General features: G+C 38.8%; 1 protein-coding gene across 8 annotated transcripts in view; it reads left to right on the top strand.

The window, feature by feature from the left end:
* LOC100742915 (GDNF-inducible zinc finger protein 1-like) overlaps positions 1-10,227 on the top strand; it is a 23,629-nt gene extending 13,402 nt beyond the window's left edge. For 7 of the 8 annotated variants that reach the window (XM_033323034.1, XM_003492519.4, XM_024370387.2 and 4 more), the window contains 5 exons: positions 1,730-1,873; positions 3,030-3,190; positions 4,229-4,516; positions 6,243-6,483; positions 7,624-10,227. In XM_033323034.1, coding sequence (XP_033178925.1) covers positions 1,730-1,873; positions 3,030-3,190; positions 4,229-4,516; positions 6,243-6,483; positions 7,624-7,869 — 1,080 coding nt within the window. In that variant the 3' untranslated portion in view covers positions 7,870-10,227. The remainder of the gene's footprint in view (positions 1-1,729; positions 1,874-3,029; positions 3,191-4,228; positions 4,517-6,242; positions 6,484-7,623) is intronic. The other variant, XM_033323035.1, reaches the window with a different exon arrangement.
* Positions 10,228-11,289: the final 1,062 nt, after the last annotated feature.

Raw genomic sequence — 11,289 nt, 5'->3', positions numbered from 1 at the left:
GATGACAATTTTGGTTAAGGAAGCGAGGGCAGTAGACACCGTCTCCGATTGGATAATAGGAAGGGTTTTAGCCGCCCTCGCGAGAAAGTTGCCAACGGAACATACCAGATGTGGAGAAAACCAACTTTCTCAGCTAACACGTGGTAGACGATAAACGTAAAGGGAAATCTAAGACAGGAAATACTCGCTTGGTCCGAAGGACCTTAACTATAAAAATGTCAAGGCCCCTGGTGGGTACTTAAGACTATCGAGGGTGCGCGCCAAGGATATGCAGACATCTGGGTGCCATCCTGTTCGTGGTGTGTGGCCTGGTCTCTGATGTGAATTGACGTTACAATATCCTCGCGTTTATTAGAAGTCCGCGACGGTTGCCGCGTATGCGTTCTTCCGAATATTCGGCGAAGGAACCGTAGGGATATCGATGGTACATTAGGTCTTACGCTTTGAAGGTACAGCGCTTTGTGTCGCGAAGCCGTTGAAAAGTCGCGTGGTCGGGTGCCGCCACACATAGATAGAATTTGCAGTATCGTAAGTAGATAGGAAAGATTTGCGTTATCAGATAGGTAGGTAAATTTTTTTTCTTTTTTATTATTTAATTTATACTTTACAATTTGTCCAGCTGGACATTTGGCAAATTTTTCTAACTTAATTGGTAAGTAACACGTGGATGGCTAACCGCAGTGAGATACCATCTTCGAATTTGATTATTTTATTTCTTTAGTGAGGTGAGTGTTTGTTCGTTAAGTTATGTACCTTTGAGGTAGGTAAATGGCGAAGATTTATACTTCTTGTTTGGAATTTGGATGCAACGTATGACGTCCGCGCGGCTGAGAACCATAGTTGCATATAATTGTGAGTATTGTAGACAGATAAATAGAGCAGGTTCGGGAAAAATATGTTTACGTATGGATATAATATCCTATGGAACTTTTCTATCCCTTTGACGTATTGTGAGTATATACAGGGTGGTTGGTAACTGGTGGTACAAGCGGGAAGGGAGTGATTCTACGCGAAAAAAGAAGTCGAAAATGTACGTTATTCGAAGAAGATGTTATTCTTTTAATTTTTAAAATTTTTATTCTACATTCTCGACTTCCTTTTTCGCGTAGAATCACCCCCTTCCCTCTTGTACCACCCTGTTACCAACCACCCTGTATAATACCTTAAGACATATTTCGGGTGAACGATTCGTAACGTTTTAGAATTAGGAATATTATTAGGCACGTAGGTAAGCAAAGGAAAGAGCAATATAATCTAATTCTGCTCTCTATCCTGTTCCAAAGCTTCAAATTAGATTCGATGTCAGGCCATTAAATTTGCAGAGAGGACCTATTAGTGGTTCAGATACTTGAAATACACCGCGAACAAAAGATTCCAATTTCTCTTCAGACAAACTATGTTTTTCCTTTGAGAAATGAAATCTCGCCCCTTCGTTGTGTATTTTCGCTAAGCATCCTCTCGTGTAATTTCATTTTCCTTCGAAACACGTTCCAATTTTCGCGAACATTGCAATTACCGTTATCACGAGCACTAAGACTTCTCGCTATTCCGTTATTCCGAACGCTAAGACTTTCCGTTACTCCGTAGCTGTTGATTAAGCTACTTGGATCGTTAGCATAAAATCAGAAAACTTTCCAAAGGTACAGACAAAGTTTGCGCTAGAAACACGCGGCTCTTGTCTCGTTTCTAAATAACGCCAAATACATAAAGATTCTGTTTGATCCTGTAGACTAGCGTACCGAAAGAAAATGACGACAACGAAGACGCTGGAGACGAAAGCGACACCGGAAGTACGAACAGCTCGCATCGCTCGGCCAACAATAATTTATCCACGAAGCTGCTCGATCCCATGTCCTATCTGACTTTCGACAAGGTTTGTCTATTTGAAAATACGTATCTGAGAAATACTACGTACGAGCTACCCTTTTTAATTTACCCAAAACCGAATTAAATCTCAGTCGAGTTACTTACATTTACAGTATCGAATTTTCATTTCTATATACATACATATTTCGTATATTATACAGGGTGGTTGGAATGGTCAATATACAGGGTGGTTGGTAACTGGTGGTACAAGCGGAAGGGGGGTGATTCTACGTGAAAAAAGAAGTCGAAAATATAGAATAAACATTTTCCTTTTAATTTTAATTTTTCCATCGAGACAACGATCTACAGTGAGATCCGTTATAACGAGACGCGATAAAGTGCGCGCGTACCGAGCGAAAATTCAAAGTCGATTTTTTCGAAAACAAGGCCTCGAACGAAAAATTTGTATTCTATATTTTCGACTTCTTTTTTCGCGTAGAATCACCCCCTTTTCGCTCGCACCACCAGTTACCAACCACCCTGTATATTCTGTGTTTTACATATACATTTTACATCAGACATAGTCTCTGATATTTTACGTGTACGTATATGTATTCTGTATTTTATAGCATCGATATCGTCGATGATATTGGACGCGTAAAATACAAAACACGAATTAAAGTATTTGAGAACGTGATAAACGAAATTCTTGTAGATTGTCTATGATCCAATGCCACCGATTCGGTGTTGGTAGCCGATTGATACCTTACGCGTTAATACAGTCGGAATGTAGTCGAAAAAGAAAAGCGTGTCCGTGGAAAAACCTGTATGTGCCAGCTCGTAGACGTAGAGAACGTTTGCTCGAAAGCAAAGAAATAATTAATCGACAACAACTAACAACGATTAACAATTAATCTATCGATATTTCTCTCTATGGAAGCGATGGCGCGACATCATCTTCTAGCGTTATCGATAAATTATTTAGCTTCTCATTATCTCTACTATATACTACAGCACTCTCGTTGACGCGTAAAACATTTTCCAACGAGAAGATCAAAGTTTCTCGATTTTGGCGCTCGCAGTGTTTTCTACAATCGCTCTTCTCTTATCGTTCGAATCTTTATCCAAAGCATTACGTTATCACGTTACAACGTTATTACATATATTTAACGAGTGATTACATGACTGAACAAAAGTAAAGGAGAGATTTGCTTTCGTAACAGGATGGAACGGTTACACCGGTTCTTAATGGCTGGGTCCTCGGCGCTTATACCGCCATGCTTGGAAGACTGTCAGCAGCGACCGCGGCTCTCGAAGCTACGGAAATCCCCAACATTCCGTCTGACAGCGACTCCGAGAGCGAGCATTCGTCTTACACCGAGAAGTATGCGTTCTTTTGGTTATCAGTTCACTTTTACCAAACTCCAGCTCGTCTTACACTTTACACCGTAACGCGCTTAACTCGTCTCGCCTAATGCGAGTCGAGCATTTAAATTCTTGCCTGCTACGGTTCAGGTCGGATAAGACGATGCGAGAGAGACCGGGATACGAAATTATACGTATATATATATATATATATATATATATGTATTGTACGTATGTACGCGCATCGAGGCAACGAGATGTTTGAGCGCAAGGTTTTTATTTAACACGCCATGGAATCGATAAAACGAGACCAATGAATCTGTCCAGTCGGAGGGCGAATCTTCCTCCCTGCTCAACAATGCGAGCGCGTTTCTGATATTTCAAAAATTCAAAGATAAATGGCGTCGTAAATCAACAGCTTTGAAGGATATTGACCAGCGTTGAGTTACGACCGATCCGCGAACAACGATTACGAAATTTAAAAAATAGAAAGAAAGAAAGAAAAAAAAAAGAAAGAATCTTTTTAATTCCGTAGTGCTCCTCGGATGGAGCGGCCTTGTTTTTTCACCGGTTTCCTGTACCGTGATTTATTCCTTTCTTTGCTTTCTCTCGTTGGAATAGCAAGCTTAATCGAAGAATTTCACGTGGAAGTTTAAAGAGAAAGTTGATACCGATCGTTAGAAATTCTATGGAGTCTTAGGAAGAAATTAATAATTTCTTTGGATTTCCTTTCGACGCCAACTTTATCAATTTCATCTGCGAATACTTTATTCTCTACCGTTTCTGTCTCGGCGTAGCTCTGGCTCTTACCGTTATTATCTTTACCCTGCGAATATTCTCTGCAAATTCAAACCGTTACGAATATAACGAAACTTTACTTTGGATATTTTATATATTTCTCCGCATTACGTTGTACCCTGTATATTTCTGTAGCTACGTAAAAATCCCCAGTCTCATAATTATATTAAGTCTGCTTTTCCGTTACCTTGTTACTCGCTTCTTATTTTACACTCGCCCCTATTATTCCAAGCAATTGAAATTCACCATGGGCTTTCAGATCTCGAGGTAGCAGTCCGAACGTAAGCAACGCGCATCGCGGTTATTCCTGTGGTTCCTGTGACGTGGTGGCACCAACGAGGCCAGCTCTGCGAAAGCATATCGTCGATTGTCATCCACCGGTACCCAGCGCGGAAACCGGAGAAACGAAAAGTTGTCCGTCCTCGGGCTGTGACTTCACCACGAACAGCAGATGTGAGATGGAGACTCATGTAGCTGCACACGTGGCACAGGGTATGACGCCCACAGGGAAGAAGCGTACACTGGCTTTGCAACGCGTCAGGTATAGGTACTTAGCGCTTGCTTCGATTACTCTACTTATATCTCCTTGTTCTTCGTATTGTTCAAAGTGATTAGAGAATCGTAGGATCTGTAGGATGTTATACGGCAGGACGATATATATGCTTATTGCGACGTTAAACGTTTAAATAGGATATTACGAGTGGACGCTACGTATTTCAGAAATGAGAAATTCTCTGATTATTTTAGACAATGAATACGTCCATTTAAACCGTCCATTCCATCGTACGTAAATTTATCGGCTCGTAACGAAAACAACATGTTGCGTGTAACGCTGCGGCGCTTTCAATTCTCAATTTCTGTAAGCAAAATATTTATTACATTACGCAATTCTTACAAGTATCCGTGTAATTATATCGCAGAATATAATCGTAGTCAATTAGACTACGTCTAATTAAATTGATTGATTGAATTGGTCGATGTCTATTCGACAACAGCGCAAGATACAAATAGTTCTGTATAATATCGTTTCCTCTGTATCGTGAATCTAACTTCGCCATCCTTAAGGTGAATTACGCTATTTGATTTTTAATAGTTACAGAAATTCGGTTCGCGTGAAAAATAAAGTTGAAGGTCTTCGTGTATGTACATATATACAGGGCGGTTGGTAACTGGTGGTACGAGCGGAAAGGGGGTGATTCTACGCGAAAAAAGAAGTCGAAAATATAGAATAAACATTTTTCGTTCGAGGCTTTGTTTTCGAGAAAATCGACTTTGAATTTTCGCTCGGTACGCCTGCACTTTATCGCGTCTCGTTACAACGGATCTCACTGTAGATCATTGTCTCGATGGAAAAATTAAAAAAAAATTTTTATTATATATTTTCGACTTCTTTTCTCGCATAGAACCAATCCCTTTTCGCTTGTACCATCAGTTACCAACCACCACCCTGTATATATGAAAAGGTCGAGTATGGAATTTTTTTTTTATTATTATTTATTAAAATTACAATCAATTCTCGCGTTGAGAATTTTCAGTAAATTTTCTGGCGTGACGCGGTAACATGGCTAATTATTTATAACAAGTTAACACTTATAGAATCGGCTATGCTATAGAATTGGGAGTATAGAATTGAAACGAAATTTATTGAAAAGACACCGTGTAATTTGTTTGCGTTTAACTTATCTTTCAGACGAGCTAAGTAGTTCCGACTTATTGTACCTTTGAATGTACAGATATGAAAGGGAGGCCAATTATTTATAACAAGTTAACACTTATAGAATCGGGTATAGTTATAGAATTGGGAGTACAGAATTGAAACGAAATTTATTGAAAAGACACCGTGTAATTTGTTTGCGTTTAACTTATCTTTCAGACGAGCTAAGTAGTTCCGACTTATTGTACCTTTGAATGTACAGATATGAAAGGGAGGCTAATTATTTATAACACTTATAGAATCGGCTATGTTATAGAATTGGGAGTACAGAATTGAAACGAAATTTATTGAAAAGACACCGTGTAATTTGTTTGCGTTTAACTTATCTTTCAGACGAGCTAAGTAGTTCCGACTTATTGTACCTTTGAATGTGCAGATATGAAAGGGAGGCCAATTATTTATAACAAGTTAACACTTATAGAATCGGGTATAGTTATAGAATTGGGAGTACAGAATTGAAACGAAATTTATTGAAAAGACACCGTGTAATTTGTTTGCGTTTAACTTATCTTTCAGACGAGCTAAGTAGTTCCGACTTATTGTACCTTTGAATGCGCAGATATGAAAGGGAGGAGTATCGGTGCTCGTTATGCTCGTACGCGTGCACCATCGAGAAAGCGTTCCAGAGGCATTTGAGGGCACACGCGAAAGGCACGGCGCCGGAAACGAGGGTGAGCTGCGCTGTGTGCGGCGCGGACAGATCGTCGGAAGTAGATCTGAGCAGACACATGAGAAGGCATCGCGACGACCGATACTTTTGCTGCGACATTTGCATCTTTCGCACGGTACAGTTAAAAAAGGTAATATTTTCTCTCGGCACAAAAGAGAACTTGGTTATTGGGAACGTCGACGCGCATAGAATTCCGAAACAACGACACAACGACAAGCGTAATCAATGAACTTGGATTGTTTGGAATTCTGGTTGAGTGAAAAGCTCGTATAATCCCTGCACGATCGTAAATTCTACGATACGCGTGCTAGTCTTTTGAATTTCGTAGAACGCTCGGGATACGCTCTACTTTCACCTGTAAATCAAGAGTTTCGTTCTATGTAAATACGTATATCGTACGGATCTACGTACGAGTTTTTCCAACGACTTTTCGCTCATCCATGAATACATTTAAGACCGACGTACATATACGGTTACATTATAGCAACGAAAACCTTCGACGAGGCTTCGAGACGTCAATCTTGTTATTGCCATGACGATGTATTATAAAATGTAGCCGATGAGAACGTGTTACATAACGGAATCGTAATTCTCGGCTGCAGCCTGCTTTTACACGTAATATTCGATACATATTAATATCGAGAAAAACGTACTGTATTAATTGTAGCTCGTTATAATTTCGCGTGTAAGGTTGTTTATCATACGTCGACATGATTTACATATTCGTATAAAGTTTCAAAGAGAATCGCTGCACGATATTAATTATTTGTTCGTAAATTAGAGTACATTATACTTTTATTAATATGTATAAGTCATTTATGAGAAGATAAAGCACGATCATTGTCAATTGACACGGATCAGTTCGTTTTAGAATTCTATACGATATATTTCACGTATGTGAATTATACGTTATTTCGTAAAGATATTTCCATATACGGTGACTACAGAAATAACCAGCATTTGCATATTAATTAATTAGACGAGAAATTTTCTTAAATGTACATATATCGATTTATTAACAGAACGTGTTATGAAATATGTAGCATGAAAATGAAATTTAAAGTCTGATTAAAAAAAAAAAAAACAAACGGTTCGTTGAAGAATAAGGATATATGCAAATACTTCCTACCACAAATACACCGTATGATCTTAATTTGTCCTGCCTCTTGTTACTTGTTCCTATAATCGTTCGTACGCCCATTCGGCTTCGTTTATCTCGTCTATTCTCTATTCGTAAACTCGAGAACAATGATCTTCTGTCTTTGATCAGCTCATCCAACACCGACGAATGCACACGGGCGAGAAGCCACACCTTTGTCCACACTGTGCGTACCGAAGTGCACGCCGTGACAATCTGCGTAGCCACGTTAGACGAGTGCACAAGAAGGAGAATTTATATTGCGACACGTTCAGTCCACGCGGTATGCTGTTGACACCCACTGTCATCGGAAGGGACAGTCCTCTGGTGCAGAGCCCGGAATCCTCGCCGTCGTCCAACTCGGAATCCACGAACTAGCGAAGCAACACGCGACAGGAAGCTTGAAGAGGAACGTGGAAGTTGTGGCCGGGGATCGAGCGGTTCGTCGTTGTTTTACACGTCCTAACTTTGTCAATACTGCGACTTATAGATTTTAGAATCGCGGAGGAGATTTTACATCGGCAACGAAGATCGTGTCATCGCTGTACGAGCTGCTTGGAAAATCGACGTGTTTGATCGTTTTGAAGATGTTGTAAAATTATTAGCATCGATACGCTATCTTAAAGGTACATAAAACGAGGATAGATAGCCTTGGAATGTATAATTTAACGAAATTTGATGATCGGCAAAGCGTGGAATTAATTTAGATTTATTTTTGAAATTTAGTTAAATTTAAGCGAAAGCGAACGATAGAGGAAATTACGCGTACAAGGAGCTTTAAATACGCGAGATTATGAATTTCAAGCGAGACTAGCGACGGTGAAAATAGTCAGAAGTTGTAACAGTAATTTCGAAAGGATTGCAACTCGGTTTTTAGCTCCGCTATACGAATTATATGCCTACGATCCTGATAATAGACTATAATAAGAAGTATACGAGTAATAGTAATAAAGACTCAACTAAGGAGAGTGTGTGCAACTTCTGGCTAATCACGATCGACCTTGCCCTTAGTACGTAGGAATTATGTAGAGAATTGCATGCGAACGTCGATAATTCAATCTAGTCTTTGAATTCTAACGTGATCTTATTATTAGCTGATTTAATTATCAAAGTCTGTTCGTTGATCAGAACGTTGATGAACGAAACTAAAGCTGCGCAATGGTGCTAGAGTCGTAGACTGGATTATAGAGGAAGACTGAAGTAGATGCTTTCACGGTGTGATATTCGTCCTTTGTTTCCCTTTACGCCGTGATTTAAATGTACTCGAATCAGCGATTATTAAGACTGCTGTCCTGATGGCCGAGAGATTCTCAGATATTACAGATCGATACGTCTTACGATTAATCGATTAACGATTAGATAAACGATTAGGTAAAATTCGAAAAGAAAGAAACACGTAAATTTAGCGAAAATCAACTTTATATGTAATTGGACGAATTTCATGCGAAGATCATAGGCGAGGGACACGATAAGCGTACCATTTGTTGATTTTCTAATTTTCACGTCATTTTATGATCTTTCATATTTGTGTCGAACGGAAGAATTTTAACGTGCCATAGCTGAGAATGAAAACAACCAGTTAGGTTCAAAGATTAGTAAGTTTTTTAAAACGAACTAATAAGTCGGTGAAGTTTTGTGAAAGATATAAGTATCGAGACAAGCGATATTTTAATATGATATAGACAAATTTCGAAGAGAATGGAAACCGACTTCTTTTTAAAACTGTTCTCTCGCAAAGAGTAGGAAATGCTACTTATCATCTTGCTCGCCTATAGTCCTCGTACTCGAACGTGTAATTCACCGAATTAAATTTGTTACGGGAATTAAACGTATCGATAACACTTATTTACGTAATACGAAATCTCTGGTCTGTAGGAAAGGTGCTATTTTGCGAAGATAATTTTACCGTCGCGTCCTTCCATATTTAAGCTTCGACTATAATTATAATTGTCCAGCCGTCTAATTACGATCGTTGACGGTATCATTGACAATGATATACATTGTTATTCTTATTATTACGTATCATTACACATGCTATTATTACTGTTTAGCATAACACGAACGCGGTACTATTCTTACGGGGTAATGGAAATCGCAACGATACGTTACTATGTAATAGCGTGTATACGGTGTGTTCGTTAATTGAGGAAAGAGCAGTCCGTGGTAAATTTTATCGAATTTTTCATATAGATAACGATAAGTGACGTGAAAGTCTTCTGTTGGCGGTCGATGATATAATATACGTTCGCTTTAAATAACTTAGGTAAAAAGAGAAAAAAGCAAAAAACGAAGAAAAAATATGCAACAACAGCGTTGTTTAACTTTTTCTCACGTGTTAGATAAAAGGAAAAAAAAAAATAGCTAAGGAATCGTACAAGCGTGTGCATCGAGCACAGAGTGCAGGACTTTCCAACGAAACTACAATACGCAAGCAAACTTCTTATGTGTCTCAAGTATAACTCTTAAGTCGAAAGCTATAGTAGTTCGAAATGCAAACTATTAAACGATTGTCGTCTGTAATAAGCAAATTCACCGACGTTCTCCCGAGAGGGAACATCGGTTTTACTCTGTCCTCACTTGACGCCTATGGAAATTATTATTAAAATATTGCAAATTTTTTCTCTCTTTAGGATCGAACACCGTCCCCGAAATGAAACGATTCGATTTGTCTGTCGTGCATTTTCTGCGAGAAAGAAAAAAGCAGAGAAAAGGGGGAGGCGATAAGGCGAAGCCCAATATACATATAACATAAATGTGTGTCAATTTTTAATGTATCATAACTACGTTCTAGTCGATAACGGTTTTTATGGGGGGGAAGATAACAAGGCACGGGAAGAGGATCTATGCTCCTCGATGCGCAACGTTATGGCTGCGATTAGTACGCTACATTTTTTCTCGTCCGAGACGGCCATATTTTGCGTTTCGCAAAATAAGAAAAGAACGAATAAGAAGCGACTGAATTACGGCGGAGAAAAATTATTACGATCGATCGAATCGATAAAAGGGACGAGCATCGAACGATTTCCACTGTGAGAATTTTAAGTCGTTGATAAGCTCGAACGAACGTTCGAAATTATTTCCACGAACCACGTAGCATTTCGAAAGTTGCTTGTATCGTTGCTTAAAATAATTAGCTCCATTTGTTCGAATTTCTCAATAAAGAATTGGCATTACGTAGTTTGGTATTATCTTAAACGTGCAAATCAAAGACCGAGTACGATCACTTCGGTCGTTTTTTAGCTACGACTTTAATTCTCTGACTATAATAAGATATTTTAATAATTTATATGTATGACAAATTATAATTGGAATTTTCGTATACGAGGAAACTTCGTTAGAATTTGTCGATCTTTATTTCGAGTAAAACAACGTTCCCGTTGATAATTTTAATTTCTACAATGTAGTCGCAATGTAAATTCTGGTTGGTTTAACGCGCGAGCTGAAATTCCAATTTTCTCGTACACGTTCCAATTGATAAGTTTAAAAATGTAAACGATGCTCGTAGAATTGGATCGATCGTAAGAAGAATCATCGACGTCACCTAGAGCCTGTACACATTTTCTCCGCCTACTATGATACGTGTGTTACGTGTACAGTATACAATACTTTCTTGCTTTTTGATATACGTATATTACATTCGAAACGATACTTTATATTTGTGAGACGTTTATTCCAACGGCGTGCGCGGCGAGTTCGCCATATCTTTTATAAAAGCGTAGTATGATTTTACACGTAATAATTATGACGCACGTGTGCAACGTGGCTCCCTTGGTCGTACGAAAAGACAAAAAAAGAGAA

Source organism: Bombus impatiens, unplaced genomic scaffold (genome assembly GCF_000188095.3).
Source record: "Bombus impatiens unplaced genomic scaffold, BIMP_2.2 scf_0761, whole genome shotgun sequence".
NCBI classification, from domain to species: Eukaryota; Metazoa; Arthropoda; class Insecta; order Hymenoptera; family Apidae; genus Bombus; species Bombus impatiens.
This window is presented reverse-complemented; position numbering and strand designations above follow the sequence as displayed.